Source organism: Mchenga conophoros, linkage group LG22 (genome assembly GCF_057382185.1).
Source record: "Mchenga conophoros isolate Kocher_MC1m ecotype Shallow Benthic linkage group LG22, M_conophoros_male_GT1.1, whole genome shotgun sequence".
Taxonomy (NCBI): domain Eukaryota; kingdom Metazoa; phylum Chordata; class Actinopteri; order Cichliformes; family Cichlidae; genus Mchenga; species Mchenga conophoros.
In genome coordinates, this window is record NC_140546.1 from 15902764 (window position 1) to 15925442 (window position 22679).

Consider the following 22679-nt stretch of genomic DNA (forward strand, 5'->3'; position numbering starts at 1 on the left):
AACAGAGAGCAAGTATTTAAAAAGTTTATATAAAAGAAAAGTTTAGTGAGCAGAAATATTGGTTTTATTTAGAGATTGTGAATATTGTTCTAATAAAAGCATAAAAAGGATTTTTGGAACTATTAACAGCTGTGAGCTAAACGTTACATATAAGCTTATCTACTGATGCCACACACGTCACACTCGTCAGTGATAAACCTTTTATGATGTCACCAGTAAGCAGTGCTTCGTCTTAAAAGTTTGCATAAACTCAGATGTAAAAACATTGTTCGATGATGTATGGGGGCTGGGTGCCCGTTTACCTGGAGCATGCTCTCCCTTGTTTCCAGGTACTGCTGCTGGCTGCTTATCTCCTTCCTCTGGATCTCCAGCTGCATGTGAAGCTGCTGCACCTCCTCGCTCTTGTTCTCCAGCTCCTCTCTGAACTGCTCCAGCTGCTCCTCCAGATTGTGGATCTAAGGAGATAAATCATCTTCAGAGGAGAACACCAGGACACAGTGCAAGGTATGGATCTCACTGCTCAGGACTGAAAGACTGGTTCAGCTCATTGTTAGCTACTAAATGTTTATGCACAAGATGCACGTGAATCAATGAAAGTGATTGACAGATACGTAGCGCTAGACTCCACAGTATGACTGAAAATGGCAAATGTTTCTGTCCAGAATAGTTCTTATGTCTAGTTTTTCCTTTTTGAACGTCACAACCAAATAACCCTGAACATAAATATATTGTGACATAGTAAAAATGAACACAGCACATTTGTGGGACTATCAGGACTAATAAATGAATTAAGTCTATTTTTAATGCAACTGACTCTAGGAAAGTGTTCCCCATCAAATATCTGATTTTATATACTGAAAACTGATAAAACCTTAAAAAAGGCGATTTCTCCACTACCTCCTTCTCTTTCCGCTCCAGAGCTTCTCTCTCCGTCTGTAGCTGAGCTTCCAGTGTGGGCTGTCTTGTCTCTGTGATGGATGCATGCTGCTTCTTTTGTTCAACCTGCGACAGAAAACGACACACATCAAAAAAACTGTTTAGCTCAGCAGTTTTTTTTGCAATGTGTGCAGAAGAAAATGAAGGGAAACCTCTTTAAATGAACTGTTGTAATGACTTATTGCATGCTGTCTGTACTGTTATTGTGTGTAACGCAACCTGCACTGCAATTTGTGAACTGAGCAGCCGCCATCCACGAACACTGGGGGGCAAACTTGACAGCTGCTAGTCGTATCTCAATGTAGGCGGCTGAAGTAGACCCACCCACACATTGTTCTCGCTCTCGGAGCGTCCCAGCCCTCCTCCCATTCCTCTTCTAGCTGTCACCTCATCTGCATGCTCTCTCTTCTCTCACACACACTCGCTCTGCCACGCTCCACAGCTATTGTTCTGACTGCTTTTTCCTCTGCTGCTGCCTCTGTTTTGAACCCTTCTTCTCCCTCTCCCTCCTAACCTTCTCCAGAGACTCAGCGCTGGCCAGCAGGGCCTGCTCCAGCTCACGGATGCGGCTCTCCAGCTTGTCAATCTCTTCGTCGCGCTCTCCCACCTCACGACGCAGCTGCTCCGAGCTGAGAAGCAGCTCACTGCACCAATCCGCCTTCTCCTTCAGCTGGGAGGTCAGCCGGTCCACCTGGTAGTGAGAAAAGAGAGAGAGAGGAGGAGGAGAAGGGGGGGGATCAGTTAGTGAGATTTGCTCTCAGAAGCCACTCGCTACAGCATAGCTGGTGCATGAACAGCTAGCTGGGAGGTCAGCTGATCCACCTGAGAAAGGAGGGGGCCGGGAGCGAGAAGAGGTGCAGGGACAGAGAGAGAGGGTAGATAGAGATTTTACTGAGGGAGGGTGGGGGGAACAAACCAAGAAGATAGCTGGCAGGTAAGAGATCCACCTGTGAGATGGGAGAACATCAGCAGATCAATGAAGAGGGGGAAGAGGCATCAACGGGAGGAACAGTCAGTTAGGATGAACTACGCACTGGGAAACCTACACATCTTCATTAGAAAGAGATAAACCTGAGAAGATTAATGCTCTCCCTTTCTAGCTGAATAAAGACAATAATCAGTCACTTCCATTACAGACTGAGCAACTTTCAAAAGGCATTTTTAAGCCTGTAACGACAAGCGTGTTGTATTTGATGAGTTTTGGAAACCTCTACAGAATCTGTGTGATTTAATCTATCTATATAATTTTAACCCTAACCTCTGTATACATTTCTGTTTAAGATAAACTAAACTGGAGTTTTCTGGCAATCATTTCATAGGTCAGGCCTTGCAGAATTAAGCACTGCATGCCACAAAAACAGATCCTAACCAAATCGAAGCAAAACTCAACAGATCAAGCACATCTTCTCATAGACTTCCCTTCATTAAATATTTATATGACTAGACCCTAGAATAGGCACATCACAAGGGCCAAGAATGAGCCTCATTGTCTCTTGTGGCTCATGAGTAGAAGAGGGAAAAACAAATCTGATTTCTGGGCAAATTTCTTGCTTTATATTCTTGGAACAACTTTGCAAGAGAGCAGCTGATAATTTTTTCCCTAAAATTATTCAACATGTAATTAAAGGTACTTTGTGAAGCTTGAAGATGATATTTAATAGCTCACCAGGTTGAGCAGGCCACCCATTATGGCGTAGGGCTACAGTAGAAGCCCAGGTTTGAGTTTTCTGTGCCTTTTCTCTGCTCTGATTTTAGATTAAATGATTGTCAATAAAGGCTACAACAGCAAAAAATATATTTTTAAAAGAAAACTTTTAAGAGGCAAATTTACTAAAGAGACATAGCCACAGCTATATCTCTGACTGTTTGCACTGAAAGCTACGTACATCTTTTTTATACAGTGTGCATGTGGGATATCAGATTGAGAGACAAGACAGTGGAGCAGTGAAAGGTTTCTGACACATACAGTAGAGGAAGCTCAAACTGGAAGAAAAGGAGGGGGGGGATAAGACAGGCGATGAACTGCTACAGGGTTGGGCGAGGTTACTAAAATGCACTAACTGCTCTCTGGGATAACTTTGTTTTACATGTAGCTAAAAGCAATACCTTAACGGTTACTCCATCCACCTGCAATAGCCACGGGACAGAGGAGGCAGAAGCGTAAAGGGCCACAGGGTGGAGAGTTCAAGGGCAAAAGGAAGGCAGAGGAAGAGAAGCACTTAGTGATAAAAATGCTACAGCTGTCTATGAAGATAATGTAAGCAGGCCATGTTTGGGGTGAGGAGCAACCGAAACCTGAGCTACAGCTCTGATGTAAAGTTTACACACACTCCTCATGGATGAGTGATTGCACATGAGGCATCTTTAAGAGTTAAAAATAAAATAACAATTTTATACAAAAGTTTAAATTTAAAAAGAACAGAGAGAGACCAGCTGTTACATCCATAAGTGTATGTAAACTTTCAAATTCAAACTGTATATGCTGGGTAATGAGAAAGCAGCAGTCATTAATTAGGAAAACTGGTTACTCTGATCATAGCTGGTTATTCAGGTCAAAACATATGAAGTATGAGAAGCTTGCATGAGACACAAAAGAAGAAACCGACAGATCTGTCCCTAAATCCATTCTTCTACATTTTCTAATGGAAAGTTAGCTCAGTGTTATTTCTTTGAGTTTTTAGAAGAAACAAGTTCTTTCATAGGAAACAGGACTGTAAACTGTTACTGGCAAAGTAGTCTGAGGAGTGTGATAACTCAGTCGACTGGTTTGAGGCATTAATTACGGATTCTAATGTCTGCCCCGTCCTGACAACAGTGTTGATCCAAATGACATTTCTCCTTGCCAGCAGTGAGCTGGAGGTCAGATGATGGCTGGATATTAAAAAGTGTGGTGAGTTGCACGAAACAATCTGCTGAATCTATTTTCTGCTGACAAGGAGGCTGTTTAATGCTTTTTACTATTCAATACCTCCCATACTCAAGTAGATTTTATGACAAAAATTGATTAAACAACAAAGACACGGCCAAATGCACAAAGTTATGCAAAATACAACTTTAATCTGGGAAAATAATCTATAAAAGGAAACACCAAAAATTATGCTGTGCCAGACTTTCCATTGTGTGGACATAGTCTGAGTTGGTCTGTGTTCTGAAAATTTAATGACCATTTTTGGCAACTTGGGGGCAGTGGATCTGACTGTAAATCAGCGGTCCCCAACCCCAGGCCTCGGACTGGTACCGGTCTGTGAGTCGTTTGGTACCGGGCCGCGAGAGTTGAGGCTCAGGTGTGAAATGTATAGTTTTCAGGGTTTTTATCGGTTTTCAGCGTTATTTTGTTATCGTTAACTCGGTTTTCCTGGGTCTTTTCAAGTGTGTTATGAATAAATCGTATTTTTTTCGGTACTGGTACTAGTTTTATTTTGTTGTATTTATCCGCAACACCTTAAAGGCTGGTCCGTGAAAATATCGTCGGGTATAAACCGGTCCGTGGCGCAAAAAAGGTTGGGGACCGCTGCTGTAAATGAAACACCGACTTACTGCATATCCTTTAAAGGTTATATAGCACATATGTCAGCAAACAGTTGCTCACTGTTCTCAGGTTTGTTGCCAACTCTGCCTGATGTTTGGTGCTGGGCGAGCGGCGTCACAGCAGAGCGTTTTCCCTGGATATGGGCAACTTTTGAGTCTTAAAGTACGACTGATGGGAGCACTACCATGATACAATAAAGCTAAAAAAATAAAATAACCAGCAGAACCGAGGTGAGGGTTTATGACTGACCTTAACGCAACAGGTAGCTGTAAGGGTCACTGTTACTATAAGAAAGTAGATTAGCATAGACATTTGAATTTAGCCTTTAAGTTGCTGGAGCTAAGCAAATCACTCAGGTTCAGTGTCACACGATGTAAAGCCTCAGTCATGCAACCTAGAAATCGGTCAGTGATGGCCCCTGGCAACCATAGGTTGCTAGGGAAAAATGCAAAACTGGACCTTTTGACGTGTTGTTTTTTACTTCTACTTAGCAGGCGGACGATCAGCTGCACTTTTGAAGTTTCAGTATTTCTCCATGAGCAGTTAGCAAGTGTTGGCAGACACGTCAGCGCCTTCCATGCAGAATACAGACAAGCGCAGAACCCTGCTAGTGACAGCATCCTCTTTCAGACTCATTTTACCCCAGCAACCACTTGCTAACCAGTCTGGGAATAAACTAGTCACTAGTGGTTTCCAGCGGGTTGCCAACTGGTCTGCAGGCCTGTCTGAGAGAGGCCTAACTGACTCTACAGGTTAATGTTTAGCGTTTAAGCCAAAACCTCCAACAGCTTCAGTTTTACATCGTCATGACTGACTGACGGAAATGAAACCGACCGATTACGCATCTTACAAAACACAAAGTACTGCTGTAATTCATTTGTCTTTAGCGTCAGTTTCGAAGCCAGGCAGGTAATTCTATCAGCTCCATTGTTCTGCTCTTGGACTCCGTGCAACAACAGTGTTATGCTAAGAAAAAAAACCACAGGTCTCTTTTGCAGCCTGGTCCTCTGGCAGAAAGCGCAGCTTTCTCCTGTTACCTCTTGGTTTCTTTGCTCAGAGCTGGCCTGAAGCTTCTGTGGGTTCTTCAGTTGTTGCTCCAGTTTCTGGATCTCCTGCTGGAAGAAATCCCTCTCATGTTCTCGGTCTACAGCTTGCTCCTAAATGCCAAAATACAGATGAAAGAAAGATCAACAAATAATGAAGACGGAGACCAATACTGATCAACACCACATTACACTGATACTTGTGAGTACAAGTATTTAATGTGTTATTTGCTTCCTCTATCGTTTCCACTTGTTAAAAATGTTTTAAAGATTTTATTGTCTCGTCAGTCCTGCATTACACAAGTGTGAGCTGAAGGAAGGTGCCAGCTGGTGGCCTAGTTTGATGAGTTTAACTCTGAATCACATACTGCTTGTTGTTAATAATCTTCTATCAGGAGTTTATCACATTTAAGTCCAACACGTTCTCGCTGTAGTTGGCAGCGCACAATTGCCACGGATTTTGCTAAATTTGTGTGCAAGGTAAGCACTGAAACACAGCACTGATGTGTCTTTGTTCACTTTCAGAAAGAATGTTTCATATTAATGTCTGAGTTTAGATATATGGCACCAACATCATGATTGTGTAGAAACAACATTGCAAATGACCAGTGACACTGTTGTGATGTCACAGCTTTGCAACGTACGGGGACGAGAGAAAAGATGCTTTTGTTTATATAAAACTCTCTTCTGGAACAAATAGTAAGCATTTCTTTATTAATTTATACAGTATAACAGCAATACTGTTGCTAGTTAAATTTAGGTTACTCGTGTTGGTTTGTTAGTGATAGTTTTTGAAAGTGTTAGCAAACTTCTTGGCTAATGCTAAATGAAGGCTATGTCTGTGAAGGTTCTCAGTCATCCAGGTCATCGTTCTTTCCAAGCTCCTTAGACACTGTCATTGGTCATTTGCAATGTTGATCCTGGACCAGCATTATTTTGACGATGTAGGAACAACAGCAACATGGAAAAACTTAATTCCAGTAAAAGATTTAAATGAGAATAAAATCACCAGAACATTTTTACAGAAAATAAAGAAGAAGAAAAAAAACGCTACTGGTTGCCAAAAAACAGAAAATGATTTTTTTTTGCAAACACGTGATTATTAAATACCCAACGTCAGCAGCACAGAATAGAAAGAATTTGCATTCGGTCCACATTTCAATCCCAGCCAAGTGACCCAATTGTTGTGATGGGAACACAACTCATTATCATCAGAGATGATAAGCGCTCAGCCAAAAATATCATGAGAACATTAAGGCTGGATTTTAAACCATCTAGTGTGGCGTGCAGCTGAAAAGTCATGCATTACTTTCACCAGGAAGCTTTAATCTTTACAGCTGCTTCCTGTGTTTCACCTGGAATTAAAAATGAGTCTCTATTCAGAAACATTTAAATGATTTGACGAACAGGTGTCTAAAATATGGGTTACTTTTGTAAAAATGTAAATTTTGACTATGAATGTGCTGCTAAATGTCAGCTGTCACCTATAGACAAGTGACAATTTATAGGAAAAATCCTGAATTCTTAAACTCCTATGCTGATGGGGAATCTGGGGGCATTTGATCCCCTGATGGGGATTTTATAGAGCTCTTTTGTCTGTTATGCCCCCAAAAGTAGTAAAATAACGCCATGGTAAATTTAAAATATTCAAAATGATTAATTTGTGTGAGTAAAAGTCCAGAAACAACATATATTTAGTTAAATGTTACATAACCAGAACATCTGTGATGTACTGCAGTAGATTATCTGGTTATGATACATCACAGGTTATTGTAATGTGTAGTCTGGTTGTCATTGTTTGGGTGCACTGCACAAACTAATGAGTTAAAATCCACTGAGAAGTCATGGCGCTCACAAACGGTCATAACCAGGACAATTTCATCCTGTTACACTAAAATCTGACCAGGAGGAGTGTTGATTCTTGTGAAAATGGAAAAGGTCCTGTAAAACTGCAAATAATACCTTGACACCACTTGGTTGTAGGCAACGTGTGTAAGTTTTACTAAATTCTGACCCCTACTCTAGAAAGAGAAGTGGTTCACACAGGCTCATAGGTTCACTTTTAAGAAGCTGGAAATTTTTTTGCTTTGTTTTGTTTTAGAAACAATGACATACACGATTAAACGATACACGAGGTTAGAGGTTTTTCTCATCGTCACTTACATCCAGAAACTTCCTGTTCTTCTCCAGCTGTTTCTCCAGGGCCTGGATCTGCTGTCGGAGGTCCCCGCTCTCTGTCGTTCGAGTGCTCTCCAGCTCCATCACCCTGTTGACCTGCTCCTCCAGCTCCACCTCCAGCAGCTTCACCTGTTTCAGGAGGTCAGAGTTCTCCTTCTCTGCCTGCCTCTGCACCTCCACCTTCTCTTTCATCAGCTTCTCCGTCTCCTCCAGCAGGTCTGCGACGAAGGAAGGACGGAAAGTTAGGATCTAATGATCGCTGGTTCAGGTTTGATTTTGGTGATGGAAGGAAGTTGAGATGAAGAGTCTGAAGTCTGAGAGCCTTGGGAGTGAATTAAATGCTGCTTGCTTTGTACCAAAATAATCTACTAACAATCTAATGAACAACCCAGTCTTAATTTTCTACACTGTGGTCACCTTTACAACTGAATTAAAGGCTAGAATCAGACTCTTCCAACATTTCAATCCACTTCCAAACATGTCACCAAACATGATCCCCCATCTTTGCCCTTCTGCTGCCACCAGTGAACAACCCACACCGGTTCACCCAGTACCAAAACCCAGAAGATTAGTGCAAAAGTAACAGGGTGAAAAAGTACAAATGACAGGTCTAACACATGGACAGTCCAGACAATGCAATATCCATGCCCAATAAGCATTTACAGGCAGGGGGAAAGTACTCCATGTAGAGTTATAAAGATGAATGGCGATTAGGAAACAATGCCTACATAAAAATGTCGTCCATTTCATCATGCTAACATGAGTGCCAACATTGACATTTAAAAATGACAAACCAGGACAAAAATCAATCAAAGTGAACAGCCGAAGCACGGGTTAGTGATTGGACTGAGTGAGTTTATGAGCCCATAGCAAGCAAGCTCCAAGCTGTGCTGGTGAGTTGCTGGATTGGAAGGTTAGAGATGTAAAACAGCGTGACTCAGCTAGACAAATAAGAGAACATATAGACACGACTGAGCCATGCTCAAAGTGGACACACCTGCTTCAGGTGCTGCAACCATTGCAGCTTCAACTAGGCCTACAGAAGAATGAGAAAGCACAGGAGTTTAACATGCTCTTGTTTTTGTAATGAACAGGAAAACTCTTGAGATAAAGAATGGAAATAGGTGGAGACAGGATGGCAGTGCTCGTCTGCCTGTGCCACAGTAGTAGGTTAGGGCTGTGGAAAATGCGCTGTGAAAAGAAAGGTTCCTCAAAGAGCCCCTGTTTAATTTCTAAAATACAGAATACTTACGTTTTTTGTTTTTATGAAAGAATACACTCACGGCACACCTTTTTTTTGACAATACAGTGCAAAAAATTAGCTAATACGGTTATCAACATTGACGTTTCTTCAGCAAATACCTGAAAATGTGTGATGTGAAACAGTAGCAAGAGTTTAAGAAATCCTCAGGAGCTTTAATCAAACATTCAACAAATAAACATTTTATTGACTTGTTGATCTTTGATCTCTGTTCCTGTCATTGTTTTCACTATCTAATTACAGCTCATTAAAAATTGATTTAATATAACCAAGTAACCTTTTGACCTCCAGACCAACTGGTGTTTAAAGTTCAGACCATGTTAACTTATTTCCAGCTGCTTTGGGTCATTTTAAAAACATACTTCCTTTGTCATCATTAAGGGAACGCCGGGATACGTACGAAGCTCACGGGGCCCGGCGTCCTCCTTCATTGCGTCTTGTTGCCGTGACAGCAGCTCGCGCTCTTCCTGCATCTGAAACTTCTCCTGCTCCAACTCATGAAGTCGAGTACTAGTGACCTACAAGAAAACACAAAAAATGTGGGGCTGTTTTTTACGTTTGATATTCTACATTTGCCTCATTCATCATAACTTTTGGAGTTCAATGGACAACGATTCATTTCAAGGATGTAAATTTACAATTTTATTTTAAAATAACCATTATTGTATTTGTCTAAAAATACTGGGTGATGCAGATGCTGTAATCTGTCTTTGTATCAGTCTTTGTTTTTTAATTAAATTGGAGCTCATATTAGTCACTATAGCAGTAACAAATAATCTTCCTGGGTCAACACAAACACAATCAGAAGCAGCATAAACACAGGAGTGATAAAAAAGTTCTTTCACACATCAGCAATAAAGGGATAAAATAAATAACAGACTTGGCAAACAAGGTACACACACTGAAATCAAAATTGACCATTATTACTAGTGTACAGTGAGTGAAGTATTATTCAAGTCTGCACCACAACTATCATCAGTCTTCACAGACATGCTGAGTAACCCCAAGATGATCTGTTTCAGCTGCACTCATGTTTCCATCAACACAGGGTTGTACTACGAGAGCGGGATTAATGTGTCGAGCTTAAAGTCGGAGTTTTCACTTACACAAAAGGAAATGACACAGTTATATATCTTTTTTAGCTAGTTACATCACGATTATGAGTTTCAGTTTAAAATCAAGTGCCTCATTTTCACTAACATCACCAAGCTCAGCTTCAAAGTTACAGCAGAACAAACTGCAAGTGGCACTGTTACTATGATTTGCCAATAAGTCACTGTTACACTGCAAGAATTGCAGCTGCTAAAAACACAAAGAATACCTAACAATCAATAATTAATCTCACTTTAATCTGCTGACAAACTAAAGACATTTTCACATCTCTTTCATTAGACTACAGGACAGCAGCCTTTAATACTTAAATGTGAAAAGTTTAAAGCTTCAGAGCTTGAATTGAAATGTTTATTTCACCGCTCTGTGCACTAAATCCCAAGATTAACGATTTTCTGCAGCATTCATTTCATGTTTTATTTGCAACAGTGTTGCATTTTACAGATTTTTTTTATCATCATTTTAATCAGATAATGTCTGTGACTCGACTAGGTGGCACTCATAGGATCAATTTGTGCAGAAGAATCATGTGACACACAAAACGCCTCTTTTTATGAGAGTATAGACAAAGCATGATGCAGAAATCCCCGCTTAACAGAGAAAGTTGATAACCATCGTCGTGACTGAGTTTTAGGTTTTGTAAAACCAGCTAATTCCAGGAAAGCCTGACTTTGTTGGGAGTGTGGTGGACGCAGCATGAACTACAGTACATGTCACTCATTAATGCATTTCATTTTGTGGCTCCATGGCACTAACAAACACAAACAAGCTAACTTAACACACAAAGAGGATCAGTTTTTACAGTTAGTTTATCATCGCTCTCAAGTTTCAGGGGCTGAAACCTGAACATAAAACATGAATATGCCACTAGTGCAGACCAGTACTATTAAATGACTTGGCCACAATTGAACTGAATTCAAACTTCTGCGTCACATGTCACTGTGCTTACATCTGAGCCACTAATGTGCCAGAGGCAGAATTACACAATCATGGTGTCAAGTACTTAGTAATTGGATTAATATTTTTCCTCCTTACCTGCAGCTCTTGCTCGAGACTCAGTTGGAGCTCTTCCTTGTGACGCAACTGCTCCTCCAGCGCTGCCCGTTCACCCGTGTATCCATCAATCAGACCTGACAGTGGACAATGTGAGCAAAAACTGTTATAAAGGTTGCAGAAAGAGCTATTTATGCATATTCACAGCTTTTTGCTCTCTGATGAATTGACGGATCTACTCTAAAGGAGTTTCTTTGGGTTTTAATACTGGCACCAATTCAGATGAATGAGCATTAAGAAGAAGGATGCAATAAAATTACAGGTTACCAACAACACACGCACGCACGCACACCGACACACAAAACACATTGTATGTGCATATGTGCACGCTGAGGCACAAAAACACGAGTGAGAATGTCTGACCCATTTTGCTCAACATGAATATGTGACCGAGCTGTAAAACACAATGAAATGCTCTAAATGATCTACAGGTCACTAAGCATTATGCACCAGGAAATCAATTCAACTTCATAGACGCAAAAAAGGAGGCATTCACACACTCAAAACTGATAAGGAAATGTTTATTTTGTCCTGCTAGAGCTTCCGCGAGTCTATTTTCTGACTTGATGACAGCACTGAGAGACAGTAGGCGAGTGTCACCTGTGCGGTCAGGTGATTTTATCTCAGACATATCAAATTGAACTTAAGGTGTGTGTAAAGTTTGCCTAAGGAGGGATCTCTCCATGATCAGCAATCAAACTCACATGATTACTTGCTTTAAAATAACAAAAAACATCATTAACCAGATAAACGTAAGCGTCTTGGGAACCTGCAACCACATTTAAGGTGGCAAAGAATTACTGCACCACATCATCGTGATCTTACAGCTAATCTGACAAAGCATTTTTCCCCTGATTCAAACATAACAAAAGCAGGACCTGTTTGTGTTTTCATTGACATCTAATATGTTCCATCAAGTCAAGCACCTTTTGTCAATGCTGAACCTGTCTCTTGGGTTGATTCAAAACCAGTTTGAAAAGGCCACGCCCTGAGGTTTTAGCTTCATGGTTTATCCACACAATGGGGATTAGATTTTTCTTCTCTTTCACTTAACTGGTATGTGAACAAGAAGATGTCCAAAAAACACACGCTTAGCAAATTTCAAACACTCCCTTACAGAAGAAGCACCTGACACGACCAGAAAGGAACAGCTGCTCTTGTTTACATGATTGACTGAAAATTACCTCCCAGCTGTTTTGATGAATGAGACTTTTATGTGTGTATAAAGTGAGGATTAGTTGATTTTCTTTGAAGTTACTGCTGCTAAAAAAAAAGTTCTAAATGAGTTTTTCCACATCTAAATCAGGGGTCAAAGGACAGAAGGTGTCATGTGATGTACAGTTGCAAATTTATCATCACTGTTGCAGCCCTACCTATAAAAGTATGAAGTTATTTTATGACATCAAATATTTGCATCTCATCTAGGATTACTGAAAACAAACACTGCAACAGGATCTTCAAAAAAAAAAAAAAAAAAAAAAAGTGAGATTAAAAATGCGATAAACTCACCGCTGCTCACAGCGTCCACACAGCTAATCAGAAGGGAATAATTGTTGTACTCTACTGCTACCAAACTGGGCTTTAAACGACAGTGTAGTGGATGTAGTGGGTCCCGTGAGTTTCTGGTGTGAGCATGCATATGGGTGCAACAGCTGACCCTAATAGGGCAGCTGTCTCTGACATGGACAGCCAGGCCCATCGCAGCATTCAAACTACTCTACTGGACTTTAATAGCTTAAATATTTAAATTTGTTCTCTCGTGATTACTCTCACCACCATTCACAGTCCTTCATAATGTTGTTGTCACACAGATGCAATCAAATGTTCAAACACAAACCCAAAGACAGGCTCAGAAACAATAATTACCATTTGCTGAGTTCTCACCACAGATGGCCTCTCAAACAGCTGATCCCATCACTCCCCGTGACAGCCTCCAACCCCATGCACACATGCGTTTCCACTTAATGCAGCTCTCCCCATTTTCTCTAATCATTTGTCAGACTCACTTTATCACATCATCGATCAGAGTCTAAGAGGCTACTGTAAAGGAAGTGTCCCTTACAAGGCCCACAAAGAACGAACGCTTCCCTGGCTCACATTAAAATTGATCAGCACTTAAATTAAAATGAAGCTATAGCTCAGTTCCTTCAGTCACTTTGTAAGAATCAACATAAATTAGAAGATTTTTCCTAAATAAAAGTAAAACCTCACCCTCCGCTCGGTGAAGTTCCAGAGCCAGCTGCTCCCGTGCCCGAGCCTCCTCCATCACCCTCTCCTGCAGCTCCTCCTGCTTCTGGAGGAGCTCGTTCATCTCCTTGTTGTGGCGGAAAGACTCCCGCATCAGCTCAGTCTGGGTCATCCGGGCATGTTCGACCTGAGAGGAGAAGTGGAAAGAGATGATCTTTAACAAGAATGAAGGCGTCTTTACAGTAACGAATCATTACTGTGAAAATGCACTATTTCATTAAAGCCCACTAATTTTACATACAACTTTAAATTTTCTACATCAGTGAATAGAAGATGATGACCAGGACATCTCTCATTGAAATGAAAAAGTTAAATTCTGGTTTGGACAGCTTGATGATTATTTTTATTGTGATATTATAATTGTACCCCACGTATAAAAGCATTTTAAGCCTCTTACTGCTGATGTGTGTGTCATTTTACACAGGTGTCAAATTGTGATAAACCACCTATATGCACATATTGATTAGAACTGACGTGCAGAGGAGGGATAATGGACACACTGGACATATCATGTTGAACATGCAGGAGGAAAATATGAAGATCACAGAGAAGATCCATGCATGGAGTGAAGGAGGACATGCAGAGGGTTGGTGTGACAGAGGAGGATGCTAAGGATAGGATGAGACGGAGGCAGGTGATCCTCTAAAGCAGGGGTGTGAAACATAAGGCTCGGGGGGCCAGAATCAGCCCAGCAAACTTCAATCCACCCCCAATAAACAACTTTGGAGAAGGTAAAAGAAGGCATAAATTTTGGACTTTTAACTATATTTTCAAAAGTTTTACAGCTTTATGTTTACAGATAAAAGATTTCCCACATGGGCATTAATTAGACACCAAAATAATTAGGCAATAATTCATCTTCTTTTTTTTCTTTTTTTTAATAATGGGAGGATGGGCTACACTGTATCCATTACACACTATTCATTGTACACATGGATACACTTTCTGTCATTTTACATATTTATTTCTTACAATTTAAGATGTTTTTCATTTCATTACAACATCATTTCTTTACAATTATACTTCTTTTTCTTATATTAAGGTATCTTGAGGATTAAATGTGTAGTGAAATTTCTTTACACTGACAGAAAGGGGATCCCAAAAGGTTGATTTTGTTCATCTGGACGTAGCATTTTCAATGGGAGAAACGTTTCGTCACTCATCCAAGTGACTTCTTGAGTCTCAGCTGCCTGCAGGTTTCCCCAACCTTTCTGAGACAGAAAGGGTAGTTTCACCTATGTGGCCCAATTACAAGGGGCTGTAAATTGCTCACAAAGTAAAATGAATTTGACATTCCTGCCCTAATTGGAGCAGCTGAAAGAAGAAGAAGATCCAGATATCGATAGGGCTGCCACGATTAGTCGACTAGTCACGATTACGTCGACTATCAAAATCGTCGACGACTGATTTAATAGTCGACGCGTCGTTTGAAGCTTTGTAAGATCCCAAAAGACGCAGGAATGAGTAGCAGGATTTAAGAGTGTAATAACGGACTGAAACAGAAGATGGCAGCACTGCATGTACAACGATGCCAGCTGCCGTTAAACCCCGAAGAAGAAGCTGTGTCCCAGAATTCATAGCGCGGCCCTGCTCAGTTTCCAACAATGGCGGCAGCTAGTTAGTTTTAATGTTACTCTTATTATTCTTTCTGGGTCACAAAATACACGTTTAACATATTTTTAGGCGAGAATGTAGCTGTGTAAACCTCAAATATCTGCTCAGTTTATCAAGACACCGCATATTTTCAAAAGCGCTCCGACGTTTTCGGAGACGTCTGTTACCCACTAGCTCGATAGCTAGCCGGGGGCTAGGCTAACTAGAGCCGTGAGAACACCGGACTCCCGGCAAATCATTTTCAAACCCACCGCCGTCTTTCGCTACTCAGGTTAAACATGATATATGAGTCACTTAGATAACTTTAAAAATGTTATTGTTTGGCTTTTTTAGTATTTTATTTGTTCCTGAGTAAATCGGTTTGGCTGAGATTAAAGTTATAGTTTTTACACAGCTGAATAAACGTCAAGCAGACAGCTGATTATCAGAAGTGTGAGATGCTCCAGAATTTACTCCGGTGTCCTGTTATATTTTAGATAGCAAGGAGTTTATTAAACTTCACCGAAACAATCTGCAAATTTCATTAAAATTTAATAAACTATCATCTTTTCTTTATTTTTAGTTAGCACATACCTTAAACACTTAAAGCTGTAAGCTAATGCTAGTTATATAAGAGCAGATGCTGCTGGTGCAATAAGCTGTACGTTTTATGTCCAATGGATCTGATTAGTCGACTAATCGCAAAAATAATCGGTGACTAGTCGACTATCAAAATAATCGTTTGTGGCAGCCCTAGATATCGATTTGAAGTGTATCCATCAGTCTATTTAAGAATAAGATTGTCAACTTGTCCAACTTAATTTCACCACAGGGGTCCTGAAAGCTGTCCCAGCTGTTACTGACCTCAGAAACACCTGAAGCCAATTTAGAACAACCACACAACAGTGCTAACCACCATACCACTACACTGCCCATCTTTCAAAGGATTTACAGCAGAAACAAAAACTGGAAAATCAAATTAAGTATGTTCAAATTAAAAAAGTGTTGTGTAAGTATAACAACCATTACAAATGCTTTGACAACAGCGTTCAGCAGTGTCTGTGTGCAATGTTGTTATGATAAACTTCAACATGTGTGTTGGCATTGCGTAAAGGGCCAGCTAAAGCGAGTAATAAACTGTGGTTGTGTGCAGGATGTGATACAATAATTATATCATCCTTGTGCAAAGACCTGCTGGTCATGTGACAGAAGGCATATTTTTCTTGTGGACAGCTATGAAATCATTAAAACGCAATAAACCAGGAGCACACTACCTCATTCCACACTACATTTTCCATAGATTTCCATATCTCCCTGAGCAAAGGTCTGATTGTAAAATTATGGGAAGTGGTAACATGATCCTACCACAGAGAAGTTATAATCGTTTACCAAGTGTGCCTACGTGGAACGGTTCAACTCACACCTGAATATGTAGATCTGAACTACTGAGCTGTAAAGAGCAGCACAAACAACCTCCACAAGTATAATTTACACACAGTCCATCTGTGGGTTACCAGGTGTAAACTTACTGTATAAGGGGGAGTGGGCAGGGAGATTTTGGAGACGACTTTAAGAAGGTGGCCGCTAGTCCTGTGATTGACATGTGAAATCTGTGTCTGCACCACCACAGCGTTTTTCTCGTTCAGCGTGCTGCAAAATGGGAACGGTCGAGGAAGGGGTATGCGAGATTCCACCTCGTACACATCCTTGTCCTCCCCTTCGAGCCACGTGCTGCTCTGCATACTCGAGTTCCAGTAAGAGCGATATGAATCCATGGTAGACGACGTACGGATGATGGGAGAACCTCACTTTGAATCTTATCTGAAGTCATCAAAAAGGATTTCCAGGTGCTGTTATCCGTCAGGCTGAGCTAGGCAAACTGAGAATGACAATGAAGTCCAGCGGGGGATGAAGGCGTGAATAGTGTTGTGGATAGCTCCAAGCAACAGTTTCTATGTGTTTGGTACGCTCAGCAGAAGAGTAAACAATCTTTGGAGGTGACATTCACGTCAGCTCAATCACATACTTTCTGGTTGAGGTAGAAAGAAATCCAGGTAAATGCTGAGAGAGAAAATCATCCGGTGAGGGTGAGGATTTTATGATCCTACTAGAAAGTGTCATCCTCGGCAGCAGGTGGAAGTCATTTCTGGGTCCAGCAGGTTAAAGAGCATTCCTGACCGTGACTGCAGGAGGTATGTAAACACAAAGACAAGCATTTCTTTGCTCTATGCCTTCTTTAAAGCTCCCCAGCCTTCTCTCTGCTCTTCTTTTTCTTCGAAGTGAAACCATATCATACCGCTCAGTGAAGCTCACACCCCCACATCTGCTCCCGCCTGCTCTCCTCTCCCTCCACTCGCTTTCTCTCTCTGGAGATTCATTAACAATACTATGCCGCTGTAGCAACCCAAACCTGCCGGGAAGCCTCCCACTGGCCCCCTTTTTAATTGTTTAGTCCGAGCAGCAGTCGGCCAAGGGTGAAATGACAGCGCTCAGATCTGTAGTCACTCACTCTTTCCTTCTTACTTCCTTCTAGGGTTGCTGTCATTCCCGCTCCACGCATGGTCCCGTGCTCTTACCATAATATCCCTCACTACTCTCCTGTCAGGCGAGGTTTAATTACTACCAGCGAGAGATACTCTCACACTGCTAAACTTCCTTTACCCATCTCTACGCTTCTGCCACAGGGGGGAAAAAAAGAAAAAAAGATTCAAATCCAAACCATCCAAAAGCATTTTCAACAGACGAGGGCACTTTTTCCACTTCCTACATTCATTACAGAGAGCAGGATACTGCTGGGGGAAAAAAAGTGGGAGGGAAGCAGGTGTGGCTTCAATCCTTAGAGCCAGAGGGCTAGGTAGACTTGCAAATAGATCTCACACACACACACACTCCCTATACACAGAAATAACCACAGACAAAACACACTCCCTTCAGAAAGCTGTCAAACCAGATTCCTTTTCCTGTGCACAGCAGAAAAAAAAAAAAAAGCAATTAAGGCTTTTTGACACGCTGCCTCTTGGTCAAACCTAAAGTAAAGTCTCCATTTGTAGAGTCAACTTTTGAATTTGCTGCACACGAGCAATTTCCACATCTCGCCCACGTATAATGGGAGTGGGCAATAACCACGCAAACACCTTCCCCAGGCAAATAATTTACAGCAGTTGTTCAACAGACAGTTAACATTCCTGATCGGGCTTGTTACATCAATCCAAGACATGATCACTTAGCACCAGCCAGAGACAAGACAAATGAACACAGGATCAATAGCAGCAGGAAAATCACTGAGACGCCATTAGGGGCTTTGTTGATTACAAGTTTATGGGAGCGATTAATTGCATGTACTTGGAGAAGTACACACAAATTAAAAAGCAGCTTGTAGAAACTTCAGTATTTCTTTACCGGAGAACAAATAAGGATCATTTTCACCTTGTAGCAGTTTCTTAACTACCTTTATAAAATTATTTGGTCTATATGATGCCAGAGAATGGTTAAAAGTAACTATTTAAAATTACTAGAGCACATGTTTCTCTGTTAGAAGAGTTCTGGTATTGCTGCTTAAAATTATTTGGTAACCCAAATTATTACTCTTAACAAAATTTGGAGAATATACCCTTTGAAAAAACAAACAAACACGCCAAAACCCCTAACAACCAGTGATTCCATAAATAACAGTGTGGTGTAAATGGATGCTAAAACAACAGCCTGAAATTTCTTTAAAGCTATTTTTAGATTGCCACGATAAAGCTCACTCGAGCATGAATAACACATGAATTTCAGCCGCTGGGGTGATACACTGTGCATTCAGTTACTGTAACACGCTCACTGGCCTAGTTAGACTGGCCTCGTCTCTGCGCGTTGTCACAGGATATGCTCTACGTGGATGGCCTAAGGGGAGGGGGATGGAGTTGTTCTGGTGGAACTGGACTACGATAGGCTGGGAGGCCGGACAAAAGCTCTGTGTAAATACTCCTCGTATCTACAGGCAACCGCTGGGAATGAGGCTGCTCTTTTGTGTGCACGAGTTTCTAGACAGGACAACTTTGTTGCCAGTCACATTCTGCCACCTCATCCCTATTATGTCTCCATGAACAGGAGTAGAACGAGAGAAGGGGAGCGGGGTGACGGAGTTGAGTGTGTGCATTTAAATACTTTGACAAAGCCTACATGTGTCACTGGAGCTTTCTGTTTATTGGTAACTTTTAGGGACATAAACACAGGGTGATTCATGAGGGATTGTTCTGAAACCTGAACCCACAGAGAACCAGTTTCACTGGACAGAGGACAATAAGCTAGGGCAAGGTGTCAAAATGAGTCAGAGCAAGAAAAATGTCAAATATTAAAGCTTGTGGTCTCTTGCTAAACTTTAATTTATTATCACTTAATGAAGGCTTAATTAGGAGAATGATACCTCTGGTTCCCTGGAAATGGTTTTTATGAGTTGGTTTGCTAATTAATGAAATGAACTGAGTTAATCGGTTAGTTAAAGAGGTACTTTTGGGGGATTTTTGATCTTTGGAGCAAGCCACATGAGCCGTTTCCCCTTGTTTCTAGCCTGTATGGTAAGCTAACTTCCTGCCAGCTCTTCCCTCATATTTAGGGAGCAGTACTCGTCTTCTTTTGCAAGTCTCAGGATGCAGAGAGTACCAGTAAATATTAAAAAGATCAAGCATTGTTTGGGCTTTTTTATTATTATTATGCATGCTTAAATAATTTTTTTTATTATAATTGGGTTAAAAATAACTAAATCTGCCCATTAAGATAAGACTCACAGGTGAGCTACCCAATAAAAAAGTTAATAAATGAATGGAAGGGGACAACTCAAATCATTAACAACCAACAATGCTTGGGGTATACCTGGTTAGTGGTATCAGTGATGGCCATCAACATTTTCTCCAGAGCTGTCTGCAGTCGGCTGCTGATTCCCATTAAATATTCCTCGTTCTCGAGCTGAGGCCCTGGCCCGAGCAGCAGACTGTCCATCATCTGCTGGGACACTTCCAGACCCTCAGGAGTCTTCATCTCTCTGGACCACATGCTCACATTGTCTGCACCAGTCTCACCGCCCTGTAAACGTCCTGAAGTATAACCTGGAATTTAACCAGAGCAACAGAAGGCAGAAATGCATCATGTTTGTTTCAACGTGTGCATATTTTAAGTTAAATCTAATAGTCTGTATCTAAAAGTTCAGTTAGGGCCTGAGTGGTGCCTAATTTGAGATTAACCAAAGTACTGCGGGGAAGCAACATGGACTCACAGATGCTAAGTAAGGACGCAGCAGTTTAAAGCTTCATGTTTGGTAAGCATTAAAAATGCTAGTCATATGCCAAAGAGTGCTAAATATATAACCAAAATAAGGGTGAGCGTGCACACATCATCCAGTTCAAACCGGGTCCAGCACACTCGCATAACTGCCCGTAACACAGCTGACAGATTATGTAACTCACATTATGTTATTAAGCTCATAATCACACAGTATCATGACAGCAGAAGAAGAAGGCAGCGCGACATAAAGATGCAGCACAACAGGACAAAGCAGCTTCTGAAGGACACGAGCTGGTTTTATTATGACGCTGGTTTCTCTAATTGTAACCACAAAAAAACGTGTGGAACCCAACTGGCTCTGTTCCTAAATGAAAGACTTCTTATGCAACCTGGGAACAAAACTTGGAAGAGTTCACACTGTGGGGGGTAATGCAAAACAAACTAACAGAAAAGTTAATGAATTGATGTGGCACAAAAACACTTAACGCGCTGTAGTTGCTGTGCAACACGGGCACACTTATGTGTGGTGTTTTGTGACTTTTACAGGCATTTGTTGCTCAATTATGTTTTAAATATGTTTTCATTAAAAAGGGGAAATGAGATAAAGTGCTGTCACGGTTGCATATATAAACGTCACACAGGTCGGTGATTCACCAGCTCCAACTGTTTTGCATGAAAGTATGTGATAAGACCAACCCCGATCTACCGTGCATACACGACTGGCTGGACTTTATGACCGATATCAGTCATGGGACAAGCTTTTGAGAAAACTTGTGCAATAAAAAAAAAAAAAGACTTAAGTGTTACGTTGAATGCCTCCCAGATAAGCACAACCATACTTTTTAAAAATACTATTTGGCTTTTTATTCCACTTTGACCTGCAATCAGCAAAAGTCTGTTATAATAGGAATTTTTACAAAAGTGCCAAGAATGTGTTGTAATCCTCAGTGTCCTCTTTAGAGGTAATATTTCCCCCCAAAAAATAAAGTAAGAAGAATAAGGATTATACTCGCTTGTGGTCTCCACAGACGGGTATTATTATAATGTTCTTATTATAATATTTCTCAGTCTGTTTGGAGAGTGCAGGCATACGGGCGGACATGTTTAGTGTCTGTGCAGTGACAACCTGAAATGCATGCATGATAAAGTCTAACATTGGACTTACGCCAGGTTAGCCAAACAATCGTCTAACCTCTGATGTCCTATTGATGACCTGCAGGTCACTGATTACTATGAGCAGCTATGTTTTTTAGGAAGTATCAAAATAACAAATGAATCCAGGATCTAAAGTTAACAAGAGACTGTGTTGTGCTTAGCCTCCATGGAGACATAACCCTCACCTTTAATCATCCATTTAGGTCAATCTAATACTTTTCTAACACCTCAATTATACGACCATCAGCACTGTTATCTGCATCTGATCGCATTAAATGTTCGCTTGCCAACTTTTTCCACAGAAGGCAACATCTCCTTGTTCAGGCACATGGTACTGCATTTCCTATTAATCACAGAAGCAATTAAATTGCAGCTACAGATGCTAAAATAACTGGATGTAGTGTTATTGCTTTATTTTGTGTTTTGAGCGAGACTAATCAAATTTGAAATTCAAGTCTAGAGTTTTAAAGAAATCTCAAGAAATTAATCAGTGTCGTTTTTGATGATGACTTTCGTACTACAAGGTCAGCTACTATCAGCAGTATTTTTAGTCCAAACACATAATCATATTTTGAAGTTTTGCAGTCTGCTCTTTCACTTGTTTGTTTTTGGCTAATAACTGGATTCAGTATTGAATTACTGCTGAATCTTGATGTTGCTCACCTGTGTTATAAAGTCGGAGTGGCTCTGTATTGGCTGACTGTGTGGTGGAGTGGGGAAGTTGTGCTGCACCGGAAGCATCACGCAGACTCTGCATGTGGAGGCCCATCGTTTCCTCTGCTGCTGCTGTGGTCTTCAAGACTTCAACCAGCACCTGACTGAGCTTCATGTTGGCTTTACGCAACAAGTTTCTAAAAATCATCAGAAGATGAAGAGTTAGTACTAAACTCATAAAAAAAAAAAAAACTGAAGAGGAGTTCACATGTGAACAACTGGATAGATAAATATGTGTGCGGCACTCAGTCAACAGGCTATCATAAAAACAAACTGAGCATCTGTCCACACAACAGTGATGTGTTGATACTGAGAAAGCATGAATGCAGAGGTACCTCTCAGCCTCTTTATCAGAAGAATCTTCGTCGTCCTGTGAAGACCGTTTGCGTTCATCAGCCTTCGCTGTTCCCGACCCGCCTGGATCATCATCGTCCTCTGCTTCTCCATCACCGCCATCTTCCTTCTTTAAGGGTTGGACGGGCAGCAGAGAAAACACAGACAGCAGCCCCGTCATTGCAAAGTTTCGGCCGCGTAAACACTCCTGAAAACTCTCGACAGCAGCGGAGAGCGTGCTGAGCGTGCGCGACCATTAGTAAAA

At 41.1% G+C, this 22679-nt stretch overlaps 1 protein-coding gene across 6 annotated transcripts in view; it reads right to left on the reverse strand.

Annotated features, from left to right (window-relative positions):
* The window catches only part of akap9 (A kinase (PRKA) anchor protein 9), a 68125-nt gene that overhangs the window by 11573 nt on the left and 33873 nt on the right, over positions 1 to 22679 (reverse strand). For 4 of the 6 annotated variants that reach the window (XM_085263261.1, XM_085263262.1, XM_085263263.1 and 1 more), the window contains 12 exons: positions 22417 to 22544; positions 22031 to 22218; positions 19805 to 20037; positions 13322 to 13484; positions 11093 to 11187; positions 9348 to 9465; positions 8684 to 8722; positions 7672 to 7904; positions 5503 to 5622; positions 1451 to 1627; positions 898 to 1002; positions 303 to 455 (listed from right to left, as the gene is read on the reverse strand). In XM_085263261.1, the coding sequence (XP_085119387.1) occupies positions 303 to 455; positions 898 to 1002; positions 1451 to 1627; positions 5503 to 5622; positions 7672 to 7904; positions 8684 to 8722; positions 9348 to 9465; positions 11093 to 11187; positions 13322 to 13484; positions 19805 to 20037; positions 22031 to 22218; positions 22417 to 22544 (1752 nt within the window). The remainder of the gene's footprint in view (positions 1 to 302; positions 456 to 897; positions 1003 to 1450; positions 1628 to 5502; positions 5623 to 7671; positions 7905 to 8683; positions 8723 to 9347; positions 9466 to 11092; positions 11188 to 13321; positions 13485 to 19804; positions 20038 to 22030; positions 22219 to 22416; positions 22545 to 22679) is intronic. The other 2 variants (XM_085263264.1, XM_085263260.1) reach the window with 1 other exon arrangement.